The sequence below is a fragment of the Nannobrachium achirus genome, assembly GCF_963921795.1.
Source record: "Nannobrachium achirus genome assembly, chromosome: 22".
NCBI lineage: Eukaryota > Metazoa > Chordata > Actinopteri > Myctophiformes > Myctophidae > Nannobrachium > Nannobrachium achirus.
This window is the reverse complement of record NC_137829.1, coordinates 20,814,159-20,841,658: the sequence shown is the minus strand read 5'-3', so window position 1 is coordinate 20,841,658 and position 27,500 is coordinate 20,814,159. Positions and strand designations below refer to the sequence as shown.

General features: G+C 42.1%; 1 protein-coding gene across 1 annotated transcript in view; it reads left to right on the top strand.

The window, feature by feature from the left end:
- The window catches only part of nrp2b (neuropilin 2b), a gene marked incomplete at both ends in the record, with an annotated part of 157,335 nt that overhangs the window by 54,580 nt on the left and 75,255 nt on the right, over window positions 1-27,500 (top strand). The window contains 3 exons of the mRNA XM_080752747.1: window positions 91-246; window positions 352-521; window positions 7,690-7,845. Coding sequence (XP_080608873.1) covers window positions 91-246; window positions 352-521; window positions 7,690-7,845 — 482 coding nt within the window. The remainder of the gene's footprint in view (window positions 1-90; window positions 247-351; window positions 522-7,689; window positions 7,846-27,500) is intronic.

The window sequence follows — 27,500 nt, the reverse complement described above, 5'->3', positions numbered from 1 at the left end:
AGTGAAGGCAGTGTACCCACTTTGTATGTCAAGTTAATAGGGGATCCGGTCAACATAGCTAATATCCAACTTCCTGTGTCTGCATTGCAGTGGGCCCCCTGATTGGTCGATACTGTGGGACCAGGGTCCCTCCCGAGATCCAGTCGTCCACGGGAATCCTGTCCCTGGCCTTCCACACCGACATGGCCGTGGCCAAAGACGGCTTCTCAGCACGATACAACATGACGCACAAGGAGGTCAGCGAGAGTAAGTACAATCTGATGAAAGCAAAATATATATAGAAAAAGTACAGCACTATAGCACCAACTCTTTAATAAACCTTTGTGTGGTCCTCTCCTCTCCTCCTGGCAGCGTTCCACTGCAGCAATGCGTTCGGTCTGGAGTCGGGCAAGATCACAGACGACCAGATCACTGCCTCCTCCTCGTTCTATGACGACCGCTGGCTGCCGCGGCAGGCTCGTCTCAACTACGATGACAACGGCTGGACGCCCAACGAGGACAGCAACAAGGAGTACATCCAGGTACTGATGACTGACCCTCCTGTTGTTACCTAATCTCTCAAGAACAGACTTTCTAATGCTGCAAAGGAGCAAAACAGAGGGGGCGCTGTTTTTCCCTTTTATTTGATGATGGTTAGCCAGATTGGTTGTTACCTTCTTTTAACCTTCCAGGGCAATGGTAGCTGTTTTAAAGGAGTAGTTCACCCCAAAATGACTTTTTTTCTATTTATTACTCACGCTGTGAAGACTTGAGTTCAATAATATTTTTTGGGTTTTTGTCGCATTCCTAAGACAATAATTAGATTACAATAAATATACTAAGAAGTAGTGAAAATAGCCAATCTACAAGCTCACAGTGTGGCGCAAAGTGGTGAGTTGTGAGCTTGTAGACCTTCTACTTTCACTGGTTTGAGTCCTGTGGGCCTGTACATTGAAAATATTTTTGTAGAACGGGGGGAAAGAACAGACCGTACAGAAGTACAGAGCTGACCCTCCTGAAAATGTACTCGACGGTTTTAAGTGCTTTAAGGTATCGGTCATGCTAGCGAGGACTATTCCATTAGCTGAGTGTCTAGTCTTGAATCTAAAACACATTGCATTAGCTTACAAGGTATCCGGCCCATGATATAGAAACACATACTCTACATGAACTCAAATACTGTGAACGTACAAAGGACCGCAGAGAGGATAGTTCAGTTGAAATGACCTCGTCTGCGCCGCTGCATACTGATTGCTTGTTGCTAAAGAGGCCACAGACTCACTAAAGGCAAAAAGTTCACTCGTTTCATCTTTTTTAAGGCCCAAAGGGTTCCTTGTCTTTCTGGGGGTGTGGTGCGAAAACCTGCGCTCCATGAAAGCCAAATCATTACTTTATCAAACAAAGAGCTGAAGCTATCAAGCGATGCTTGAACAATACAAAACAAACAGCTGTGGTTTTGTTTTTTTCCCTCGCTTCCCTGTGTTGACACGGTTTAGGTAATCACTCCACGGCTCTATTTGTGTGTGTGTGTGTGTGTGTGTGTGTGTGTGTGTGTGTGTGTGTGTGTGTGTGTGTGTGTGTGTGTGTGTGTGTGTGTGCGTGTGTGTGTGTGTGTGTGTGTGTGTGTGTGTGTGTGTGTGTGCGTGCGCACATTGGTGTATTAATATCAGGGTTCAGGCGCTCGATGCCAGCGTAAGACATTGTTTCCTGTATTCCATCACACTGCCAAACATGTGGCCTCCGCGTGCCATACCTGAGTTATGAGTCTGTGTGCCAGCGGACAGCTGGGAGCGAGTGGGCCGCACTCAGGACAGACAGGGATTCAAACCAGCGAATATAAGCTTATCTCTCTTGATTATAATCTGTCACTGGTGTGTTTTTCACAATAACAATTTATTTACTTCCAAATATCAAATATTAGATGCCCAAAACATCCCAGGACCCTGAAGCATTCATTATGGAGTGGTAGATCCATTTTTGTTTTGAACCGGGAACCGCAGTTTGATTTTTACACAGCGGTACTTTAAATTATCTCGACGGCTTTCATTGAGTCTGCTAAATCCACGCACGTGACAGCCTTGTCAAGGACAGGGGTCTTCAACATTTTCAGGCCAAGGACCCATTAGTTGAGAGAGATGAAAACCTTTTCATACAGCACAATCATCAGTGTATTTTGGATTCATGTACATTTTTGATCTCATATATTTAACCACTTGAACCATCAATACTTTTCCCCCTCTACACAAGCTCGGATGTAGATCTGCTATTGTTGGCTAAAGTTCTCAGAATGTTGACGCTAGGGTTCAAGTGGTGAATATAAAAAAGGGGGGAAAATGTTTCTATCACACAAAGATTTGGAGGACCCCCTGTAGTAACTCTGAGGACCCCCTAGAGGTCCCGGACCCCCTGTTGAAGACCCTTGCTCAAGGACATTAATTTTGTGTTGATAGACACATTGGCTGTCTCTGGACTCACACCTGTGAGCCCAAGCAAGACAAGCAGGCCTCCCCGGACCGCACATCCTCCTCCAAACACACATATGTCATATTTCCACACGCTCAGAGTTATTTATTCGGGCCATTCAGGCACGGAGCGTCCTGTGTTGAAATGCACCCACATCCCGTACACTGTAGCTACAAATCTACATTTTCAGAGGACCAAATATATATCGTCGTTGTCAGGTGGAAACCTTGTATATCAAAATGATAATTTATCACAACGCCGCGCGGTGCGAGGCGTTGTGTGCTTGTAGACCAGCTGTTTTCACTACTTTTGTGCAACGGCCTTGCACGATGAAGCAGGGCTTTGCTTTGCGAAAACATGTACACATTTGAAACTTGGAGATACGAGGTTTCTGCCCGACAGTGACGATATATCAATTTGGGGGTCTTTGGCACGAAAAAGTATGAGAACTACTGATCTAAGAGGCATTTGTCAGAGAGTGCTACAAATGGACCAGTCGATAGACGCCGCAGGTTTTTAGTGCGTAGCGGGCGGCGTGCGTATGGTACAAGTATACGACAGCAGTCAAAGTGCAGCCGTGAGGGATGGACGATGACAACAGGATGGTCATGAAGTCCCGGCGCTGAGCGAGAGGACAGGAAGGAACGAGAAGAAGCCAAGTTTCCATGAACCCTTCTGCTTCCCTCCTGCTATGTTTGGTTTGCGCTCGGGTGTTGCAGATATGCTGCTATGCATATCTACCAGCTTGTAGATCTTGTCTAGTCTTGAGGATTCCATAGGGGCTATTTCTGAGATCAGTGCAGATCCACAACAAAATAAATAAGGGGGAGGCCACGGCGCGAATGACAAAGTCATCAAAACACTAGTCAAGTGATCTCCAAACTAAAAAGCAGGTACCGTATAATTTCAAGATATGAGTATCAGTGAAGGCAGTTCAGAATTGAATGGAAACACTCCAAATATTGGTGTGCACTACGCGGAGTATGCGCGCCATGTACACGTCAAAAATCACATATTGGGACATTTTCAGTCTTGGGATATTTTTTGGCTTTAACCCCTGGCTATATCAATTTGGGGGTCCTTGACACAGAAAACGTTTGAGAAGTACTGCTCTATGGCACTCATACCTCTCTCTCTCTCTCTCTCTCGCTCTCTCTCTCTCTCTCTCTCTCTCTCTCGCTCTCTCTCTCTGCATGGTCAGTGTAGTTGTGTTGGGTCATCGCGTTCCACTGCATCTCAGCTGTTCTCCTGTGTTAACACCTAGCCGAGAGAGAGACGTGTGTGTGTGTGTGTGTGTGTGTGTGTGTGTGTGTGTGTGTGTGTGTGTGTGTGTGCGTGCGCGTGTGTGTGTGTGTGTGTGTGTGTGTGTGTGTGTGTGTGTGTGTGTGTGTGTGTGTGTGTGTGTGTGTGTGTGTGTGTGTGTGTGTGTGTGTGTGTGTGTGTGCGCGTGCGTGCGCGCGCGCGTGCGTGCGTGAGAGAGAGAGGGAGGGTAGTTTGCGTGTGGCAGCTCCCATGCATCTTGACAAACAGCTGTCATAAATGCCAGCATGCCTCCTCTCTCTCCATGCGTCTTGCACTCTTTGGCCTCCACTGACCACTTTGCTGTGTGTGTGTGTGTGTGTGTGTGTGCGTGCGTGCGTGCATGCGTGTGTGTGTGTGTGTTGGTTTTTAGAAGCGTGTGTCTCAGGCATGTGTGTGTGTGTTGGCCCCAGGGCCACGTGTGTCAGGCTTAAATCTCTCTCTGGGGTGTTCTGTGTAGGGATGGGACGATAAGCGATATTATCGTTTATCGTGATAAAAAAAAACACTCACGATAATCGTATCGTGGAGATTTGATTCATCGTGATATAACGTCCTCCGTCATGCACTGGGATCAATTCACCTTTTATTTGCCGAGCTGCATATCCGGTACCACTTAAACCCTCTATAACTGATAAAATGTACTTAATATACATACTTGATATACTGTCTTTCTTTCAATCTCTATCAAATGTCTTTGCCAAAAAAAAGCAGCCGATCTACAAGCGTTGTGAGCTTGTAGATCTGCAATTTTTTTGGCAAATGTTCCGCCCCAGGATAGTGGATTTTGATTATCACGATGATATCGTAAATTGCGATTTCTTTCGTCACAATAATCGTGATATTTCATATGGTCCCATCCCTAGTTGTGTGCTCAGTAGAGAACCGTACACTGTCCTCCGCTCTCTACTAGTGATGTCTGTCTGCTTTATCTGTCTCACTTCTATCCTTCTTTTAGTCAGGAACACTCACGTCAAAGTAGATTTAACCCATTTAGAACGGGTACACATTATTGTGTATCATTATTTTATGCTTTAACTATTGAAAAATAGCAGATATACAAGCTCACAGCGCGGCACCGAGTGCCGCGCTGCGAGCTTGTAGATCTGCTATTTTTGAAAAATCGTGAAAAAATGAATTTTGACCCGATTCTATAAGTGTCTTTTGAATCCTATGTTTCTATGTCAGCAATCTGGCTAGCCATCGTCAAAGAAAAGGTGTTTTTCACTTAACTGGAGCTCAGTTAGTCTGTTCTTGAGAGACTACTATGGCAGTGGTTCTCAAACTTTTCCATGTGAAGGACCCCCAAAATGATATTTATTTGGCCACGGACCCGCATCTCAAAATATTTAGTTCCAGGGACCACCCAGAAGCAAAATTTGAGTTACATACGTTCGCTTTGAAAATACATATATTCAAAGATTTGCACACATTTTCATGACCTTTTCAAAAATAGCAGATCTACAAGCTTGCAGCGCGGCACTCGGTGCCGCGCTGTGAGCTTGTATATCTGCTATTTTTAACTGGTTAAAGCATTCAATAATTCTAGGACTTAACCATGTATTGCATGAATGGAATACAGTTAATCTTGGTTTAAGGGTTAGTTAATCTCGGTTAATCTTTGTTAAAGGGCTCTGCAGTTTGGAGATGTTCCCTGAATGTTGTACATGCATGCTTGCTATGTCCATACATGGAGATCCCTGTCTGTAGAACCAGCCACACAGATATGGGCCGTCTTGGCCATCTGTCTTGGCCATATATGGATTTTGTTAGTGTGGTATGTGGCCGATGTGGCCTCCATATATGGGCATTCCCATATGAAGGCCTGTTAGATATGGGCTTAATATTGATGATGATGATCAGGGAACTCCATATATGGGCATAAAAGGGATTCTGTTAGTGTGACATCACAGTGAAGCCAGAGCGTGATGTCAGAGCGGCAAACCCATTCTGTTCAGAGTGGTTCCCCTGACATCACAGTGACGTCAGAGCGTGATGTCAGAGCGACAAACCCATAGAACCACAGTGTCAGGCGTTATAGACAGAGATACATACATACGGACAAGCTGTGACCGTTCACATACTAATCTGCGACCTACGGTCGCAATTAACAGGAACTAGGTGTAAACAGAGGCAGTGCGGCAGCGCAATAGAGAAAGATAGACTGATAGATAGATAGATAAATACCTTTATCCCAAGGGGGAAAATCACCCGGAGGCAGTACAGCAGCATATTTACAAAGTTACAGAGAAGTAAGAAAGGGTGCCCCATTGCGAGGGAGGGGGTTTTCCGACAGACAGTCAGTCAGATTGACCGTCACTTGGACTGAGCGTCCGTCGGAGGCCCCCTGGCTTTTCCATTGAAACGGGTGAAACATAGCACAGGCCGCTGCTGGCTGTGCTGTGCTGTGTACGGCGTGTTCCAGTAAGGTGTGGCGCAGATTGATGATGCGAGCTGGGCTGCTGGTGGTGGTGATCCTAACAGCTGTGTGATTGATGAGAGACCTTCCCAGGGAATACTCCCTGAGCAATACACTCTCTATGTCTCTCTCTCTCTCTCTCTCTCTCTCTCTCTCTCTCTACCAGGGAATACTCACAGTGCAATACACTCTCTACCTCTCTCTCTCTCTCTCCGTCTCTTTCTCCCAATCTCCGATTCTCGCTCTTTATGTGCTTCTACTCACTCCTAATTTCTAATCTGTCTTGTCCTTCCTCAGCTCTCTCTCTCTCTCTCTCTCTCTCTCTCTCTCTCTCTCTCTCTCCTCTTTTCCCTCTCTTCCTCTCTGTTCCGGGGCTATTGATTACTTGTCTAGGTGGGTCCCTGTCTGGCCCTAAGCTTGTGAGTGTGTGTATGTGTGCACGACTGCACGTATATAATTTAGGTGTGTGCGCGTGCACACGTGTATGTGTATTGGAAGTAATCTAAAACACCTGTCTTGCTGACAGATAACAAACGCAGCATTTTACCTCCCCCTGTTTTCTACTATACCTCAGCATGACGCGTGCGCATGCACGCACGCACACACACACACACACACACACACACACACACACACACACACACACACACACACACACACACACACACACACACACACACACACACACACACACACACACACACACAGGGACAGAAATGAGAGAGTGAGTGTGCAGGGTTCAGACAATAAACATATTTCCTTAAAGTTTCATGAATAACTTTAACATGGTTTTTGAAAACAAATGGACCAGTACGGGTCCATTTGTCCATTTGGTTTCATTTTACACCCTCAAGAGTTAAAGATCTATAAGGGTCCATTTAGTCTCCAACTCTCCATCATTTGGCAGGGGACAACCTGGAATCCCCTCAAGGACCACTGGTGGTCCCCGGACCACTGGTACACTAACTACTCTAGACATTAACAGAGCTCTCAAATGACACATGCATGGCTCATTTAGCATCGTTGCTAATTCCTTCCATTTGTTACAAATTTTTATTAGCTATTCTGACCCTTATTCTCTTTAATATGCTGGCCAAACTGCCTAGTGGTGACTGAGCAAAAAAAAAAAAAAAAAAAAAACGGCATGCTAAGCACGTAGCGTCAGCACCCGTAAAGGGATAGAGAGGTGATCATGGCTGTTGTTTGATGAGGGGGAATTAAAATGAGCCGCGGGGTCATTACTATCGATCTGAGAGAGAGAGCTCAGCTCAGGTGTGTGTGTGTGTGTGTGTGTGTGTGTGTGTGTGTGTGTGTGTGTGTGTGTGTGTGTGTGTGTGTGTGTGTGTGTGCGCGCGTGTGTGCGAGCAACAGTGGGACACAGAGAGAGGTCAATTCTGCTTCAAATGAACATGATGAAGGATGAGCCCTTGCACTAATAATGACTCCCCCCCCCCCCCCTCTCTCTCTCTCTCTCTCTCTCTCTCTCTCTCTCTCTCTCTCTCCCTCTCTCCCCCCCCCCCCCCCCCCAGGTGGACCTCCACGTGCTCAAGGTGCTGACGGGCATCGCCACGCAGGGCGCGGTCTCCAAGGAGACCCAGAAGTCCTACTATGTGCAGACCTTTAAGCTGGAGGTCAGCACCAACGGGGAGGACTGGATGGTGTACCGGCACGGCAAGAACCACAAGGTAAGGGGCCTACAATTTACAGTTTAGGCATTTAGCAGACGCTCTTAATCCAGAGTGACTTACAATAATCAAGGTAATACATCAATACATCAACATCAATGCATCAAATGCATAGAAATATCAATCTAGACAAAATAACGTGGGTAGACCGAGCACCTTAAACTTAAAAAATGCTATCTAGCTTTCATGTATGGTCATTGAGGGTAGGCGAGTGCTACAGTAAGTGCTATGGGCTTAGGTGGAGTCTGAAGAGGTGAGTCTTCAGTCCACGGCGGAAGCTAGGGAGTGAGTCTGTCGTTCTAAGTGCAACGGGGAGTTTATTCCACAGTTTGGGGGCCAAGAGGGAGAATTGTCTAGGACGAGTGGATCTTTGTCCTGGGGTTTTTAGCTAGGGTTCTGTCAGCATCCCTAATCTGACACACACACACACACACACACACACACACACACACACACACACACACACACACACACACACACACACACACACACACACACACACACACACACACACACACACTCCCACTGCACTCCCACTGCACTCCCACACACGCGCACGGGCGAGTGCACACACGCGTTTCCTCCCCCATGGAAGAAGTTTCCAGCGACCACTAATGACGGCCACCACAAGGTATATACGCACGCACCGCAGAATAATTCCACCGCCGTTCCACTGGCTTCAGCAAAGAGTTTACGACTGCGCCAGATTCCTGCCTATATCGTTACTGTCTGGGCAGAAACCGCTTATCTCCATATCGTCACTGCTGGGCAGAAACCTCGTATCTCCAAGTTTCTAATTTTGTAAAAAAAAAAAAGCAAAGTAAAGCCCTGCTTCATCATACAAGGCCATCGCACAAAAGTAGTAAAAACAGCTGATCTACAAGCACACAACGCCTCGCACTGCGAGGCGTTGTGTGCTCGTAGATCGGCTGTTTTCACTAGTTTAAATCGTTTTAAAAATAATGAATACAAAACAAACGGTTTTGGACATACAAGGTTTCCACCCGACAGCGACGATATACTTTAGTTTATGCCCTTTAACTTTCAGCAAGAGCCGTTGGCCGCCGCGTCCACGTCCATGGACGCGGCCGTGGACGCGTCCATGGACGCGGCCGCGAAAAAAACGTCCGTGGACGCGAGGCCGCGTCCACGGACGCAAACGGCCGGCCGTCCCGGCCGTGGACGCGGCCGTGGACGCAGACGGCCGGGGACGCGGCCGTGGATGCGGCCGTGGACGAGGCCGCGGCCGTGGACGCAAACGGCCGGCCGTGGACGCAAACGGCCGGCCGTGGACGGGTCCATGGACGAGGCCGCGAAAAAAAGGCAGCGAAAAAGAAAAAAAAAGGTGGCTATTGTATGTATTTTTTGATGGAGATTTCAAATATGACCTTCTTTTTTGCATAGGACAACTCTAACCTGCATCAATTGGTATTTTATAATTGCCAATTGTACCCCATCCATCTAAAAAACAAATTGGATGTCTATTGTATGTATTTTTTGATGGAGAATTCAAATATTAATTTCTTTTTGGGATAGGACAACTCTAACCTGCATCAATTGGTATTTTATAATTGCCAATTGTACCCTATCCATCTCAAAAACAAATTGGATGTCTATTGTATGTATTTTTTGATGGGGAATTCAAATGTTACCTTCTTTTTTAGATATGACAACTCTAACCTAAATCAATTGGTGCATCAACCTACTTACTATCTATCTATCTATCTGTCTATCTATCTATCTATCTATCTATCTATCTATCTATCTATCTATCTATCTATCTATCTATCTATCTATACTTCACCTTTAGTCCAGAAGAGAGTTCAGCCTCAGGAACTTGCACACATGGAACTGTGTCATGACTGTGTCATGGAGCTAAAACAGAGCTATGTTAAATACTCACAATGACTCTGATGGACCAATCAGGGTGGTGGTGGGGGGAGGGATCAACAATAGACAGAAACTGGATAATGCTTTGTTAACTGTCCCACCTAAGTCCCTGCTAGTCTGAACAAACATCACCTTCCCTCTCATAACACTACTACTACTACATTTATATAAAGCTGCTCTTGCATTTGAATTCAAGTCTGACACAAGTTAAGGTTAACTTAGGTAGTATTTCATTTCGCTGGCTTTTAGGGTCTGTGTGAGTGTGTAGGCTCACAAATTATTATAATTGTCATTAAGTGACTCTGAGATCTATCCATCCATCCATCCATCCATCCATCTATTTATTTATACTTACTGTTTACATTTTCTATAAATATTTATTTCTATATAAAACTCAGTTGTGTGGAGTTATTGTGTGCCCTTTCTTGTTGCTAAAGAGTCCATTTGTTCACTAGACATTAAGTCAAGGTTACTATTTTGAGTTGAAGCTAAGTGTTTTATTGCTTTGTGGTTTAACATGATTTAAAAGGCAAATTCATTGTTATGGTTACTTTAGAAGACTGCTTTTGCATTCATGAGTTAAGAGAGCCAAGCTAATTCAAAGAGTTAGGTTAAAGGAACACAAAACATGACCTAACTCACAGCTGCCATTGGACAGACAGTTACAACATACTCTTATCTTTCACAGAACAGACAATTATCATTTATTTTATCTATTTGAGACTATGTAGCTGCTCTAGGGGAAATAGAGCATTATATCAGCCTATTCAATTGATAATGACCAATGGGTGCCAGTTTCTAAGTAGTTAAAGCATATTAACATAACAATATATGTGGCCTAGACATGGATATTGCCCAATCAACTCGTAATCTACAGAAATGTCCACCACATCACACAGTATAAAACCTAGTAGGCTTAGTGGATTACCTATGTTAAATCATGTCAGGTTAGTTTGGTTCAAGGTTCAAGTATAATAATTTATGAGCCAAAAATGTGCACAAATGTACAATCACATCTAGGCTAGAATGATAACATAAAGTCCTGACTACTCCTTGTTATTGTGGTCCTAAATACTACAATGATTAGTTTGGATGCATTGCTTCTATCATGTCCAATTAAAAATAAATACATTACATATACAGAAATCTGCCTTCTCCTGTATTGTATTAGTGACATTCATTATAAATAGTAAAATAACAGGACAGAGCAAAAAAGGCCTCTGCAAAAAAGGCCTCTGCAACTAACCTAACCTAACACACACTATGTGTTAATGTTGATCAATATAATAATGTAAAAATACAAAGTTAAGTAGACCTAAGTAAGAAATAGTAAATACATTGTAATAATACATTGAAGGGGAAATGTAGGAAAACAAATGCAACTCAGCATTGAATTTATGGCAAACATTTTGCTACTCAACCCTTTCCAAATAATATACAATTAAGAAGTGGGATGTTCCACTTAGTAAGAGAAAGAATTAATGACATATATTTTTTTTAAAAGCTAGAAGACTCACCTATTATAGTAACCATGTGAATTGCTAATAATGTTATGGGTCAGATGTGTAAAGATCTATCACATTGTATTGTTCTTTTCAGACTCAACAATAATAATGATGATGTTACTTAAATGCTGATCAATGTGTGAATCTGGCTCTTATCAGGTGTGTGTTTTCTCTCCCTGTCCTGTGCTGTCCTCAGTTAAACCAAGACAGTACTGTTGTGACCAATGTGGAAAAAGCCTTCAGCTCAATTTATTATCTCAAAGTAGACCAGAGAATTCATACCGGAGTGAAGCCATTCAGCTGTGAACAATGTGGGAAGTATTTTGCTCGTCTGGACAATTAAAAGATCATAAGCGTTCACATACTGGAGAGAAACCTTATTGTTGTGACCAGTGTGGGAAAAGATTTGTTCAAAAGGGGATTTTAAAAGAACACCAGAGAATTCACACTAGAGAGAAGCCCTATTGCTGTGACCAGTGTGGGAAAAGCTTTACTCGATTGTCTTATCTCAAAATACATGAACGAATTCACACAGGAGAGAAACCGTACAGCTGTGTCCAATGTGGGGAAAAGTTCAGTTTAACGGCTGCTCTGAAAGTACACCAGAGATTTCACACCGAAGAAAAGCCTTACTGCTGTGAACACTGTGGCAAACGTTTCACTGTAAAATCTAGCCTCGTACAACACAAGAAGATTCACACTTGAGAGAGACCTTACTGCTGTCACCAATGTGGGAAAAGGTTCACTCTGAAGACGGCTCTGAAAAGACACCTGAAAATCCACACTGGTGAGAAGCCATATACTGCTGTGTCCAGTGTGAGAAAAGGTTCAGTGATATTCATCATCTCAAAGCACACCAGAAAAATCACACTGGAAAGAAACCTTATTGCTGTGACCAGTGTGGAAAGAGCTTTCCTAGACTGGAACATATCAAAATACACCAACAAATTCACACCGGAGAGAAACCTTATATCTGTAACCAATGTGGGGAAAACTCTGTCAGGTACATGTCTACCGTTAGAGGCCACTGGCATGAGTGCCTTTTTAGCTCTGTTGGGGCTTGGTGAATGTACTCTGTTGAACAAATGTGAACAAATGGACTCTTTAGCAACAAGAAAAGGCACACAATAACTCCACACAACTGAGTTTTATATAGAAATAAATATTTATAGAAAATGTAAACAGTAAGTATAAATAAATGGATGGATGGATGGATGGATGGATGGATGGATAGATCTCAGAGTCACTTAATGACAATTATAATAATTTGTGAGCCTACACACTCACACAGACCCTAAAAGCCAGCAAAATGAAATACTACCTAAGTTAACCTTAACTTGTGTCAGACTTGAATTCAAATGCAAGAGCAGCTTTATATAAATGTAGTAGTAGTAGTGTTATGAGAGGGAAGGTGATGTTTGTTCAGACTAGCAGGGACTTAGGTGGGACAGTTAACAAAGCATTATCCAGTTTCTGTCTATTGTTGATCCCTCCCCCCACCACCACCCTGATTGGTCCATCAGAGTCATTGTGAGTATTTAACATGGCTCTGTTTTAGCTCCATGACACAGTCATGACACAGTTCCATGTGTGCAAGTTCCTGAGGCTGAACTCTCTTCTGGACTAAAGGTGAAGTATAAATAAATAGATGGATAGATAGATGGATAGATGGATAGATAGATAGATAGATAGATAGATAGATAGATAGATAGATAGATAGATAGATAGATAGATAGATAGTAAGTAGGTTGATGCACCAATTGATGCAGGTCAGAGTTGTCATATCTAAAAAAGAAGGTAACATTTGAATTCCCCATCAAAAAATACATACAATAGACATCCAATTTGTTTTTGAGATGGATAGGGTACAATTGGCAATTATAAAATACCAATTGATGCAGGTTAGAGTTGTCCTATCCCAAAAAGAAGGTAATATTTGAATTCTCCATCAAAAAATACATACAATAGACATCCAATTTGTTTTTTAGATGGATAGGGTACAATTGGCAATTATAAAATACCAATTGATGCAGGTTAGAGTTGTCCTATGCAAAAAAGAAGGTCATATTTGAATTCTCCATCAAAAAATACATACAATAGACACCTTTTTTTTTCTTTTTCGCTGCCTTTTTTCCATTTGTTGTTCACTAGACATTAAGTCAAGGTTACTATTTTGAGTTGAAGCTAAGTGTTTTATTGCTTTGTGGTTTAACATGATTTAAAAGGCAAATTCATTGTTATGGTTACTTTAGAAGACTGCTTTTGCATTCATGAGTTAAGAGAGCCAAGCTAATTCAAAGAGTTAGGTTAAAGGAACACAAAACATGACCTAACTCACAGCTGCCATTGGACAGACAGTTACAACATACTCTTATCTTTCACAGAACAGACAATTATCATTTATTTTATCTATTTGAGACTATGTAGCTGCTCTAGGGGAAATAGAGCATTATATCAGCCTATTCAATTGATAATGACCAATGGGTGCCAGTTTCTAAGTAGTTAAAGCATATTAACATAACAATATATGTGGCCTAGACATGGATATTGCCCAATCAACTCGTAATCTACAGAAATGTCCACCACATCACACAGTATAAAACCTAGTAGGCTTAGTGGATTACCTATGTTAAATCATGTCAGGTTAGTTTGGTTCAAGGTTCAAGTATAATAATTTATGAGCCAAAAATGTGCACAAATGTACAATCACATCTAGGCTAGAATGATAACATAAAGTCCTGACTACTCCTTGTTATTGTGGTCCTAAATACTACAATGATTAGTTTGGATGCATTGCTTCTATCATGTCCAATTAAAAATAAATACATTACATATACAGAAATCTGCCTTCTCCTGTATTGTATTAGTGACATTCATTATAAATAGTAAAATAACAGGACAGAGCAAAAAAGGCCTCTGCAAAAAAGGCCTCTGCAACTAACCTAACCTAACACACACTATGTGTTAATGTTGATCAATATAATAATGTAAAAATACAAAGTTAAGTAGACCTAAGTAAGAAATAGTAAATACATTGTAATAATACATTGAAGGGGAAATGTAGGAAAACAAATGCAACTCAGCATTGAATTTATGGCAAACATTTTGCTACTCAACCCTTTCCAAATAATATACAATTAAGAAGTGGGATGTTCCACTTAGTAAGAGAAAGAATTAATGACATATATTTTTTTTAAAAGCTAGAAGACTCACCTATTATAGTAACCATGTGAATTGCTAATAATGTTATGGGTCAGATGTGTAAAGATCTATCACATTGTATTGTTCTTTTCAGACTCAACAATAATAATGATGATGTTACTTAAATGCTGATCAATGTGTGAATCTGGCTCTTATCAGGTGTGTGTTTTCTCTCCCTGTCCTGTGCTGTCCTCAGTTAAACCAAGACAGTACTGTTGTGACCAATGTGGAAAAAGCCTTCAGCTCAATTTATTATCTCAAAGTAGACCAGAGAATTCATACCGGAGTGAAGCCATTCAGCTGTGAACAATGTGGGAAGTATTTTGCTCGTCTGGACAATTAAAAGATCATAAGCGTTCACATACTGGAGAGAAACCTTATTGTTGTGACCAGTGTGGGAAAAGATTTGTTCAAAAGGGGATTTTAAAAGAACACCAGAGAATTCACACTAGAGAGAAGCCCTATTGCTGTGACCAGTGTGGGAAAAGCTTTACTCGATTGTCTTATCTCAAAATACATGAACGAATTCACACAGGAGAGAAACCGTACAGCTGTGTCCAATGTGGGGAAAAGTTCAGTTTAACGGCTGCTCTGAAAGTACACCAGAGATTTCACACCGAAGAAAAGCCTTACTGCTGTGAACACTGTGGCAAACGTTTCACTGTAAAATCTAGCCTCGTACAACACAAGAAGATTCACACTTGAGAGAGACCTTACTGCTGTCACCAATGTGGGAAAAGGTTCACTCTGAAGACGGCTCTGAAAAGACACCTGAAAATCCACACTGGTGAGAAGCCATATACTGCTGTGTCCAGTGTGAGAAAAGGTTCAGTGATATTCATCATCTCAAAGCACACCAGAAAAATCACACTGGAAAGAAACCTTATTGCTGTGACCAGTGTGGAAAGAGCTTTCCTAGACTGGAACATATCAAAATACACCAACAAATTCACACCGGAGAGAAACCTTATATCTGTAACCAATGTGGGGAAAACTCTGTCAGGTACATGTCTACCGTTAGAGGCCACTGGCATGAGTGCCTTTTTAGCTCTGTTGGGGCTTGGTGAATGTACTCTGTTGTTGTTTTTTTAATTATTATCTTTGTAATGTATGGTCTTCTTACCCTGTGGGCCTTGAGCCTGTAATAAAGTATTGCTGTGCAGTGTGAGTGTCTGATTGCATGTGATCAGATAAAGACACAACAGAGGCCTTTTTTGCTCTGTCCTGTTATTTTACTATTTATAATGAATGTCACTAATACAATACAGGAGAAGGCAGATTTCTGTATGTATGTAATGTATTTATTTTTAATTGGACATGATAGAAGCAATGCATCCAAACTAATCATTGTAGTATTTAGGACCACAATAACAAGGAGTAGTCAGGACTTTATGTTATCATTCTAGCCTAGATGTGATTGTACATTTGTGCTGTTTACATTTTTGTCTCATAAATTATTATACTTGAATCTTGAACCAAACTAACCTGACATGATTTAACATAGGTAATCCACTAAGCCTACTAGGTTTTATACTGTGTGATGTGGTGGACATTTCTGTAGATTACGAGTTGATTGGGCAATGTCCATGTCTAGGCCACATATATTGTTATGTTAATATGCTTTAACTACTTAGAAACTGGCACCCATTGGTCATTATCAATTGAATAGGCTGATATAATGCTCTATTTCCCCTAGAGCAGCTACATAGTCTCAAATAGATCAAATAAATGATAATTGTCTGTTCTGTGAAAGATAAGAGTATGTTGTAACTGTCTGTCCAATGGCAGCTGTGAGTTAGGTCATGTTTTGTGTTCCTTTAACCTAACTCTTTGAATTAGCTTGGCTCTCTTAACTCATGAATGCAAAAGCAGTCTTCTAAAGTAACCATAACAATGAATTTGCCTTTTAAATCATGTTAAACCACAAAGCAATAAAACACTTAGCTTCAACTCAAAATAGTAACCTTGACTTAATGTCTAGTGAACAAATGGACTCTTTAGCAACAAGAAAAGGCACACAATAACTCCACACAACTGAGTTTTATATAGAAATAAATATTTATAGAAAATGTAAACAGTAAGTATAAATAAATGGATGGATGGATGGATGGATGGATGGATGGATAGATCTCAGAGTCACTTAATGACAATTATAATAATTTGTGAGCCTACACACTCACACAGACCCTAAAAGCCAGCAAAATGAAATACTACCTAAGTTAACCTTAACTTGTGTCAGACTTGAATTCAAATGCAAGAGCAGCTTTATATAAATGTAGTAGTAGTAGTGTTATGAGAGGGAAGGTGATGTTTGTTCAGACTAGCAGGGACTTAGGTGGGACAGTTAACAAAGCATTATCCAGTTTCTGTCTATTGTTGATCCCTCCCCCCACCACCACCCTGATTGGTCCATCAGAGTCATTGTGAGTATTTAACATGGCTCTGTTTTAGCTCCATGACACAGTCATGACACAGTTCCATGTGTGCAAGTTCCTGAGGCTGAACTCTCTTCTGGACTAAAGGTGAAGTATAAATAAATAGATGGATAGATAGATGGATAGATGGATAGATAGATAGATAGATAGATAGATAGATAGATAGATAGATAGATAGATAGATAGATAGATAGATAGATAGTAAGTAGGTTGATGCACCAATTGATGCAGGTCAGAGTTGTCATATCTAAAAAAGAAGGTAACATTTGAATTCCCCATCAAAAAATACATACAATAGACATCCAATTTGTTTTTGAGATGGATAGGGTACAATTGGCAATTATAAAATACCAATTGATGCAGGTTAGAGTTGTCCTATCCCAAAAAGAAGGTAATATTTGAATTCTCCATCAAAAAATACATACAATAGACATCCAATTTGTTTTTTAGATGGATAGGGTACAATTGGCAATTATAAAATACCAATTGATGCAGGTTAGAGTTGTCCTATGCAAAAAAGAAGGTCATATTTGAATTCTCCATCAAAAAATACATACAATAGACACCTTTTTTTTTCTTTTTCGCTGCCTTTTTTTCGCGACCTCGTCCATGGACCCGTCCACGGCCGGCCGTTTGCGTCCACGGCCGGCCGTTTGCGTCCACGGCCGCGGCCTCGTCCACGGCCGCGTCCACGGCCGCGTCCCCGGCCGTCTGCGTCCACGGCCGCGTCCACGGTCGCGTCCACGGCCGGGACGGCCGGCCGTTTGCGTCCGTGGACGCGGCCTCGCGTCCACGGACGTTTTTTTCGCGGCCGCGTCCATGGACGCGTCCACGGTCGCGTCCATGGACGTGGACGCGGCGGCCAGCGGCTGTCTCTCCTGTTTTCTAGTGTTTCAAGCTTGCTGATGTGCTACTTGTGATGATGCTTTTGAATTTGAATGCGGAAAAGTAACGGTCTTGGACATGTGAGGTTTTGTATACATACAGTATAAATACAGTATAAGCGGTGCGTAATGCCATGCACAGCCTTCTTGTGCAACTCCCAATTATATGGAGGGAGGGAGGGAGGGAGGGAGGCCTGTCCCATCTGGTTCCCATTCCCGCTGTGGTCACACGGCTCAGCCCTCTCTGCTTAGCCACTGCTGCTTAGACTGCTTTCTGTGCTGCTGCTTTCTGCCGTTGTCGACATCTAGTATGGGAGGAGGTGTGAAGGCATGAGGCCTTATCATCACCCATAAGCACTGGCTGCAGTCGGACGTGTGTGTGTGCGTGCGTGCGTGTGTGCGTGCGTGCGTGCGTGTGTGTGTGTGTGTGTGTAAGTGTGAGTGTGATTAACACAGAGGAGAGGGCGTGGCATCACTGGCACATCTGTTGGCTGCGTGGTACAGTGGTCACATGTGTTTTTGTCCTGTGGTCTTACGCCATATGACTGGCTTTCCCTATTATAGCTCAAACTGGGGGTCGGAACCCCCAGGGGGGTCCCCCAAATTATTATTATTTTTTTTAACATTAACTCAACAGTAAACAAGCCAACGTTAACGATATATGTGTATGCAGGGTATCTGCACTTTCTAAAGTGACAATTTAATGACTGTTTTGACTTTAATTTTTATATTTTTAATACCAAATTGTCAAATATTACGTGAGAAAGAGGCAAACATTTTGTGTAAATAGCCGATCTACAAGCTCACTGTGAGATTGTAGATCCCAGTTCAAATTATGATTATGTTGGGGGGGGGGGGGGGTCACGACTCGAAAAGTGTGGGAACCCTTGCTCTAGACACGTGCACACACGCATACACGTATGAACGCATGCATGCACACTTTATCTCAAATTCTCAATGTTAACACACTTTCAACCTGTACTTTGGGCATGTCATTATTGAAACATTTTTTTTTTAAACTTCAAAAACAGCAAACACAGTCGTATGACAAAGTATTAGATGGTTAATTTCTTTTTCACAGACACAAGCTACCGTATATTCTATATTTCTATCTATGTTATTCTTTCTCACCCAGACACGCACACACATCTGATTTTCTGGCAGTGTAACTAGAGAGGTAGTTTAGCCATTTGTCCTTCCTTTGTGGACTACAGTTCCCATAAGACCTCAGTAGACTTCCAGACTCACTCAGAGAAGTGATTGATGGAAAAAACACAAGGAGGGTGAAAAAAAAGTTCAGAAAATCCCCCCCTTTCGGAACTTTCTTTTTCGGGGGGAAGAGAGACGGGGGAATAGAAACGATTGTGAAACTATAAGCTGAACTTCCTCCATGGAGAGAACCCTTTGGATCAGTTCTAGGATCAGATCTGGCAAAACATAATACCGAAAAGATATTTCACAATGATCATTTTCCGACGACTAAACAGCATGGTTAACTCATTAAAATCGAATCAGTCATCTAATAATTAATGGAAATCAAAATAAAGTCAGGTTTAAAGTTGAAGTATGTTCCCCCTTCCACACTTTAATGAGCACCCCAGTATCAGGCAATCAACGTATTATTCACATGATTAATCAATCATTCGAAGGCAATTTAAGTTCATGTTTAATGAAATGAAAGTCCCTTTGCTATGAGTAAAACAATAACTTTGCTTTGGGTTTGAGGGGTACACATTTAAATATAAAAACAGCCTTGGTTGTGAACGGTTGGTTAATGGGGGAATTCATCCCATATGTACATTTTAACATTATTGTTTGTATTCTTTTCTTTGTATGTTTGTTTGTTTTTGAAAATAGGGAAGCACTTCCTAAGTGTTTGAATTGCAAATGTGTATCTTTATCTTTAACCCATTTAGGCCTAGAATTATTTAATGCTTTAAATCAAATTGCTTCTGGGGGGTCCCTGGAACAACATATTTTGAGATGGGGGTCCGCGGCCAAATACATGTAATTTTGGGGGTCCTTGACATGAAAAAGTTTGAGAACCACTAGAAGAAGGCTTTAGAAGACATTTATAGAATCAGGTAAAAAATTATAAAGACTTTCACCAAATATTCACAAATATTCAGATCTACAAGCTCGCAGCGCCACACTGTGAGCTTGTGGATCTGCTTTTTTTTATAGTTAAAGCATAAAAAATGGTTAAAGTGGTCTAAACACGTAAAACAATAGCTCAGTTCAAATGCACATATGATACTGTTGAAGTCATGTTGCCACTAAACAACACGCAGCCTGGACCTAATGATGATGTTTGGGGGGTTTGGCGGTTAGTGTTGCTTCCCATAATCCTCCTGGATTCCCCTTAGAACCCTGGAAAGCCGTGCTCCACAGCCAGCCGCTTAGGGAGATGGCAGAGAGGTGTGTGTGTGTGTGTGTGTGTGTGTGTGTGTGTGTGTGTGTGTGTGTGTGTGTGTGTGTGTGTGTGTGTGTGTGTGTGTGTGTGTGTGTGTGTGTGTGTGTGTGTGTTCTAAATGAGGGGGCTGTAATATAAATCAGTAACAACTGCAGAGAGAACCCCCCCTTCACAAACACACACACACACACACACACACACACACACACACACACACACACACACACACACACACACACACACACACACCAACTGGTGGTGGTCTTTAGAGGCTGCAGGCCCCCCGGTGACTTGGTGTGTGCACAGTAATCCGCTGGCAGAGCCACCCCACCCAGACCTCTCCCCAATGTGTGTCCCTCCATTGGGGGGAGAGAGAGATGAGGAGAGAGCAGAGGAGGAAAAAAAGACTCAATATTTCGTCTCACGCAGAAAACCTCCTATCTGCATATTTTAACAGTTTGTGTTTTTTTCCGTAAATTAACCCCATTTAGGTCTGGAATTACAGTATACTTTTAGCTATTGAAAAATAGTAGATCTAGAAGCTCACTGAAAATGTGTGCAAATCGTTGAATATGTGTATTTTTTAAGCGAACATTTGTAACTCAAATTTTGCTTCTGGGGGGGTCCCTGGAACTAAATATTTTGAGATGGGGGTCCGTGGCCAAATACATATCATTTTGGGGGTCCTTCTCATGAAAGAGCACCACTGACATGGAAACAGGTTTTTCAACCTTAGAAGGATTTAGAAGACACTTTTAGAATCGGGTCAAAAATATTCAAAGACTTGCACACATTTTGAAGATTTTTCAAAAATAGCAGATCTACAAACTTACTTCAGTAAAAGTACAGATGTATCATTGTCATCCAAATCTATACTATAATTTTGCGAATGTCTGAGTGAGTGTCTGTCTGTCTGTCTGAGTGAGTGTCTGTCTGTCTGTCTGAAACAGCGTTTCTCCTCAGTGGCTGGAGCAATTGATCTGAAATCGCATCACCATTAGCATATGAACACACCTGACATAACTGTGAAGCCCGTTTGTCACTTTCACAAATCGTATGCTGTAGATTAGCATTTTTATGGTGTATCTATATTAGCCTACAGTACCTTTTGTGACCACACATGTTAAGGGAGGGGCGCTGTTCAGGCCATGCACAATCACACACAAACACACACACACACACACACTAAATGGAACGGGTATTTCTTACATTGATGCTCCTACATATTAGCATGCAAGCACCAGTTAAAGTTACTTTCCATCCCTCATATACTGTGTGCACAGTGCACATCCCATAACCCACACACTGCACATCATTTCGGAGCTCATATCTTTGAACGGGTAAGGGCTAGTGTACTCAAAAGTACCAAAAGTGCTCGCTATGCAGAATGTCTCCTTTCACAAGTTTTCAAAATGTGTAAAGCAGATCTACACGCAGATCTTCAAGCTCACAAGGCACCGCCTTGTGAGCTTGTGGATCGGCTATTTTCCAATAGCTATAGTTACCTGTACTGTTATGGCTAAAGATGATGCGTCAGCATTTTGGTGACGCAGCTACGGTGTCCGTAGCTTGATTCACCCAGTCAGCATTGGCCTCGACACACTGGCTGTCTCTATCACCTTCTCTCCTCCTGGTCTGTGTGTTTGTGTGTGTGTGTGTGTGTGTGTGTGTGTGTGTGTGTGTGTGTGTGTGTGTGTGTGTGTGTGTGTGCGTGCGCGTGTGTGCGCATGCATGTATGCATGTGTGTGTGAGTGTATGTGTATGTGTGTGATGCGAGGCTATAAATCACTCATCTGAAGATTCTTGACAGAGCATTGTAGGGTATGGGTGTGGGAAATGCTGTCTGTGCATTACAAAGAAATACATGTTCTTGATACAGTTTAATACAGCACATTTTATGTTTGTTTGAGGCTGTGTGCAGGGAGAGACTTCCATCCATCATCCGTCCATCCTCTTATCTCTCCATCTCTCACCCCTTAGACCAGTGGTTCTCAACTTGGGGGGTCGGTTCCCCATGATGATTAGCTTAATGTGCAACATTGTTTTCTCACTCAACAGTAAACAAACCAACATAAAGTTTATGTGTATAGAGGGTATCTAAAATGACAAATCAAATTGAATTGGCCAAATTGTCAAATATTAGAGGCAGAACTTGTGAAAATAGCCGATCTACATGCTCACAACGCCTTGCAACGCGAGGCGTTGTGAGCATGTAGATCTGCTATTTTCACAATAGAATCGTGTTATACAGAATGCAATGTCTCAACTCTTAATGCTCGTCAGAGTGGGGGGGTCCCCAGTTAAAATATGATTACCAGTATTTTGGGAGTCGCGGACTGAGAAGGTTGAGAACCAGTGCCTTAGACAATAACTTTGTCCGTCCATTTCTCCCTCATCCACTTGACATCTTCATTCACTCTCTCCTGTCACTTTATCCATTAATCTCTCCCTCCCTCTGTATTGCCTCGTTCCTCTCTCTCTCTCCCTCCCTCTCTCCCCGGGGTGTGTCTGAGAAAGTCATCACATTTAGACAGGCCAATTTATGCTGTTTGTGCAAATGGAACATTATGGCGCGCTTACAGCGAGGGTCTGGTGTGTGTGCGTGTGCGTGTGTGTGCATGCGCGCACGTGTGCGCTTGGCAGAATTTGCGGTTTCGGTGCACAGGGGCCTACGCTAAGGAATGAGAATTTGGAAGAAAGAAAAAAACTTTAGAGCCAAACGGAGAGCGAATGTGCAAATTATGTGTGCATATGCATGTCCACGCAAGTTAAAGGTAAACACATGCCGATATTATGTATTAGAAGGGCTATTATGTATTAGAAGGGCAAACGTATACACAGATATTTGTATACGTGCATTGCTGCTTTTTTTCTCCGTCAGATTGACATGGTCCATCCTTGCGACATGTGTGTACACATCTGTCTTACATCTGTAGGATACATCCAAGGGACACGGCCACTGAAGACTCTCACGCGCACACGCACGCACCCACACACACATGCATGTGCATGTGCACACAAAGCTCCCTTTCAGACATCTGTAATCCAGCTCAGAGAGAGAGGTATTGTCACACAACGTGATGGTGATTTGTGTGATCTGTAATGTATTTGATAATGCCATTAAATGGCCGCACCGAAACCAGATGGAACACATGGAAAAGCCGTCCGCTCGCGTAACCGCAGAGGGAGAGAGAGAGCGATCTGTACGTGTGCATTGTAGGTGCTGTAGCACTTTACAAGGCGCGCTGCTCCACCCCGAAAAAAAAGGCACATATTGACTTGATGCAAACTCCCGCGGAGAGAGAGGAAGAGAGACACAGAGAGAGTGATGAGGAGAGAGAGTGGAAGTGACAGCGGTCGGGAGGAGGGAGGGGGCAGGGGCGGGGGGAGATTCCCACAAGCAACAGCCTTTTACTTGTTTTAACCGATTTATACCTGGCACCCTTTACCCCCCAAAAAATCTTATCAAATAATTTTTTGGGCATTTTTTCGCGATGTTTCCGGCAGAGCAGGCCCTCTCATTCTGTGGACCTTAAAGGAGTAGTTCACCCCCAAAATGACTTTTTTTCTATTGATTACTCATGCCATGGAGAGTAGAGTTCAATAATATATTTAGTTTTTTGTCACATTCCTAAGACAAAAATTTGATTTGAGTAAATTTCCCCCCATTGATTCCGGATGGTGACCCGTTTCGAAACGGGTCACCATCCGAAATGAATGGGGGTACATTTATTGTTATCACATTTTTGTCTTAGGAATGTGACAAAAAACTAAATATATTATTGAACTCTACTCTCCATGGCATGAGTAATCAATAGAAAAAAAGTCATTTTGGGGGTGAACTACTCCTTTAATGACCAAACTAATAGATAAAACAGAAATAAAAAGTGCGGCAGAACATCACAGGTTAAATCCTATTCCTTGAGCTTTTGGGCATGTGGATCCCAGACTATAGTAAATTTACCCCCATTCATCCCGGATGGGGACCCGAATGCATCCGGAATCAATGGGGGTAAATTTATTGTAATCAAATTATTGTCTTATGCCTCATTCACATACAGAAAAGCCAAGCTAATGGTTGGCTTGGTAATTCAATGTAATCTCTATGCAAACAAGCTTTTAAAATTTCCAAGCTTGTAGCAACTCATAATGTAATAACGGCTCATAATGTAATAACGGCTCATAATGTAATAAAAAAAATGTAATAAAAACTCATAATGTAATAATCAGCTCATAATGTAATAAAAAAACGAGCGCATAACGTAATAACAGCTTTTTCAATAATGTAATAATGTAATAATGTGTTACATAAAGAACCTCCACATAGGAGGCTCATAATGTAATAAAACTTCATAATGTAATAATGTATTTTTATTACATTATGAGCTGATTATTACATTATGAGCTTTTATTACATTTTAATTATTACATTATGCGCTCATTTTTTATTACATTATGAGCTGATTATTACATTATGAGTTTTTATTACATTTCTTATTACATTATGAGCTCTTATTATATATGAGCCGTTATTACATTATTGGTTGCTACACACTCTGCCAACTTTGTTGATGAAGAATGGAGCAACTATCTGCTAAACATGCAGCAAATTAATACATATGGGGATCATTTAACTCTACGAATATCCACAATGTTCAACATACAGTTTGTGATTGTATCGACACTGGGTGTTGATGCAACATCGATAACACACACTTGATTAAAAGAGTCCAGGAAGCAGAGGAGAGCGCACCACTTCGATCTGTCCAGACTTAGGACCAGAGTGAGGTACGGGTCAGGGCCAGAGTGAGGTACGGGCCAGGGCCAGAGTGAGGTACGGGTCAGGGCCAGAGTGAGGTACGGGTCAGGGCCAGAGTGAGGTACGGGTCAGGGCCAGAGTGAGGTACGGGTCAGGGCCAGAGTGAGGGACCGGGTCAGGGCCAGAGTGAGGTACGGGTCAGGGCCAGAGTGAGGTACGGGTCAGGGCCAGAGTGAGGGACCGGGTCAGGGCCAAGGTGAGGTACCAGGTCAGGGCCAGAGTGAGGGACCGGGTCAGGGCCAAGGTGAGGTACCAGGTCAGGGCCAGAGTGAGGGACCGGGTCAGGGCCAAGGTGAGGTACCGGGTCAGGGCCACAGTGAGGTACCAGGTCAGGGCCAGAGTGAGGGCCAGACTTAGGGTGAGAGTGAGGGCCAGATGGAAGTGGTGCTCTCTCCTCTGCTTCCTGGACTCTTTGAATCAAGTGTGTGACTGGTCCATCAAGGCTTACATAATGGTCCCCATGACCTTCCGCAAAGTGGCCCAGAATTAGCAATGGCAGACTGTCGTCATACTGACCACATGGGGATATTATCGATGTTGCATCAACACTCAGTGTCGATACAATCACAAACTGTACGTTGAACATTGTGGATGCTCTTTGTACAGTTAATGGTTCTACACCATGCATTTAAAAATAATGTAATAATTTAAAAATAATATAACATTGTTTGTGTCCCAAAAAGAAAAAAAAAAAAAAAATATATATATATATATATATATATATATATATATATATATATATATATATATATATATATATATATATATATATATAAACGTTTTTCAAAAGGTTTGAGGCTAAATTACCACTCCTGAATACAGAGCCCCTGTCATTTCTGCCTGGCATTTTCAGCTGCAGTACCACCTTGTCCTGAGTGGGAGGACTGCGCTATTGAGCCAGTTTTGGCCCCACACTCCTCCCCACCTCCTGCTCAGCAGGCCAGCCCACCCCTCCCCAACCCTCTCCCAACTCCTCCTGCCTCCTTCTCAGGCCTGCCCACCCCTCCCCAACCTCCACTCAGCACACAATCGGATCTAAAATCAGACAGCCCGTTCTGAAACCTGCTTACATAGATCTGCCCATAAACTGAGAAAGACACAATGGTCAGAAATAGGACTTTGTGAGGATAGAACCTGCTGGTGGGACACCAAAAAAATACATACAAATTGGAAAAATGAAAATTCATGGTGTATTCCCTGTAAATGAGCCCTACAGTATATACATTCATTTGCTGCATGCTTAGCAGATAGTTGCTCCATTCTTCATCAACAAAGTTGGCAAGGTGTGTTACCCACAACCAATAATGTAATAACAGCTCATAATGTAATACAAAAAATGTAATAAAAACTCATAATGTAATAATCAGCTCATAATGTAATAAAAAACTAGCTCATAATGTAATAATTAAAATGTAATAAAAGCTCATAATGTAATAATCAGCTCATAATGTAATAAAAAATACATTATTACATTATGAAGTTTTATTACATTATGAGCCTCCTATGTGGAGGTTCTTAATGTAACACATTATTACATTGTTACATTATTGAAAAATCTGTTATTACGTTATGCGCTCGTTTTTTTTATTACATTATGAGCTGATTATTACATTATGAGTTTTTATTACATTTATTTTATTACATTATGAGCCCTTATTACATTATGAGCCCTTATTACATTATGAGTTGCTACAAAGCTGAAAAAAAAAAGCTGGTTTGCATAGAGATAACATTGAATTACCAAGCCAACCATTAGCTTGGCTTCTCTCAGTGTGAATGCAGCATTAGGAATGAAATGAAAAACAAAAAATATGATTGAACTCAAGTCTCCATAGCATGAGTAATCAATGGATAAAAAGTCGTTTTGGGGGTGAACTACTCCTTTAAGACAGACACATCAGTGTTGCAATAAAGTGTCTCTCCTCCTTTTGGGGAGTAAGATATTATTTCTTTACCTTGGCCCATTTATAATTTTTTATAATTTGTTTCCGACCTCTTTTATTTCTTTTGAGGTTTCAGACATATATCCGCTTCGGTTTCCGGTTTATCGTACAGAGACTCTGCTTCCCTCTTTTGATTGGCAGCTCCTAGTTTGGATGGAGTTTGACTGGAATGGCGTTCATCTGTGGAGGTCGGACGAAGGCAACCTCACTCTCCTCGCCAAAGCACTTTTGTTCTTTTGTGATCACAAGGCGGTACCTTGCGAGCTTGTAGATCTGCTTTATTCATTTCGAAAACGTGTGAAACGGGACGTTCTGCATAACGAGCGCTCTTACCTTTGGTACTTGTTTTAAGTACATTTGGATTCACACAGAGAGAACATTTACAGCAGCCCCTGTATTACGTATCAACCCATAGACCTGGAAAGCCTATACACGTGTCTCCATAGGGATCATCAAATTATTGGCTTACATGCGACAAAAACAACACAATATCCATGAATTCAAGTCTCCATGGGGGGAGTAATCCATAGCCGATATTATTTGGGTGAAGTATCCCTTTAATGGC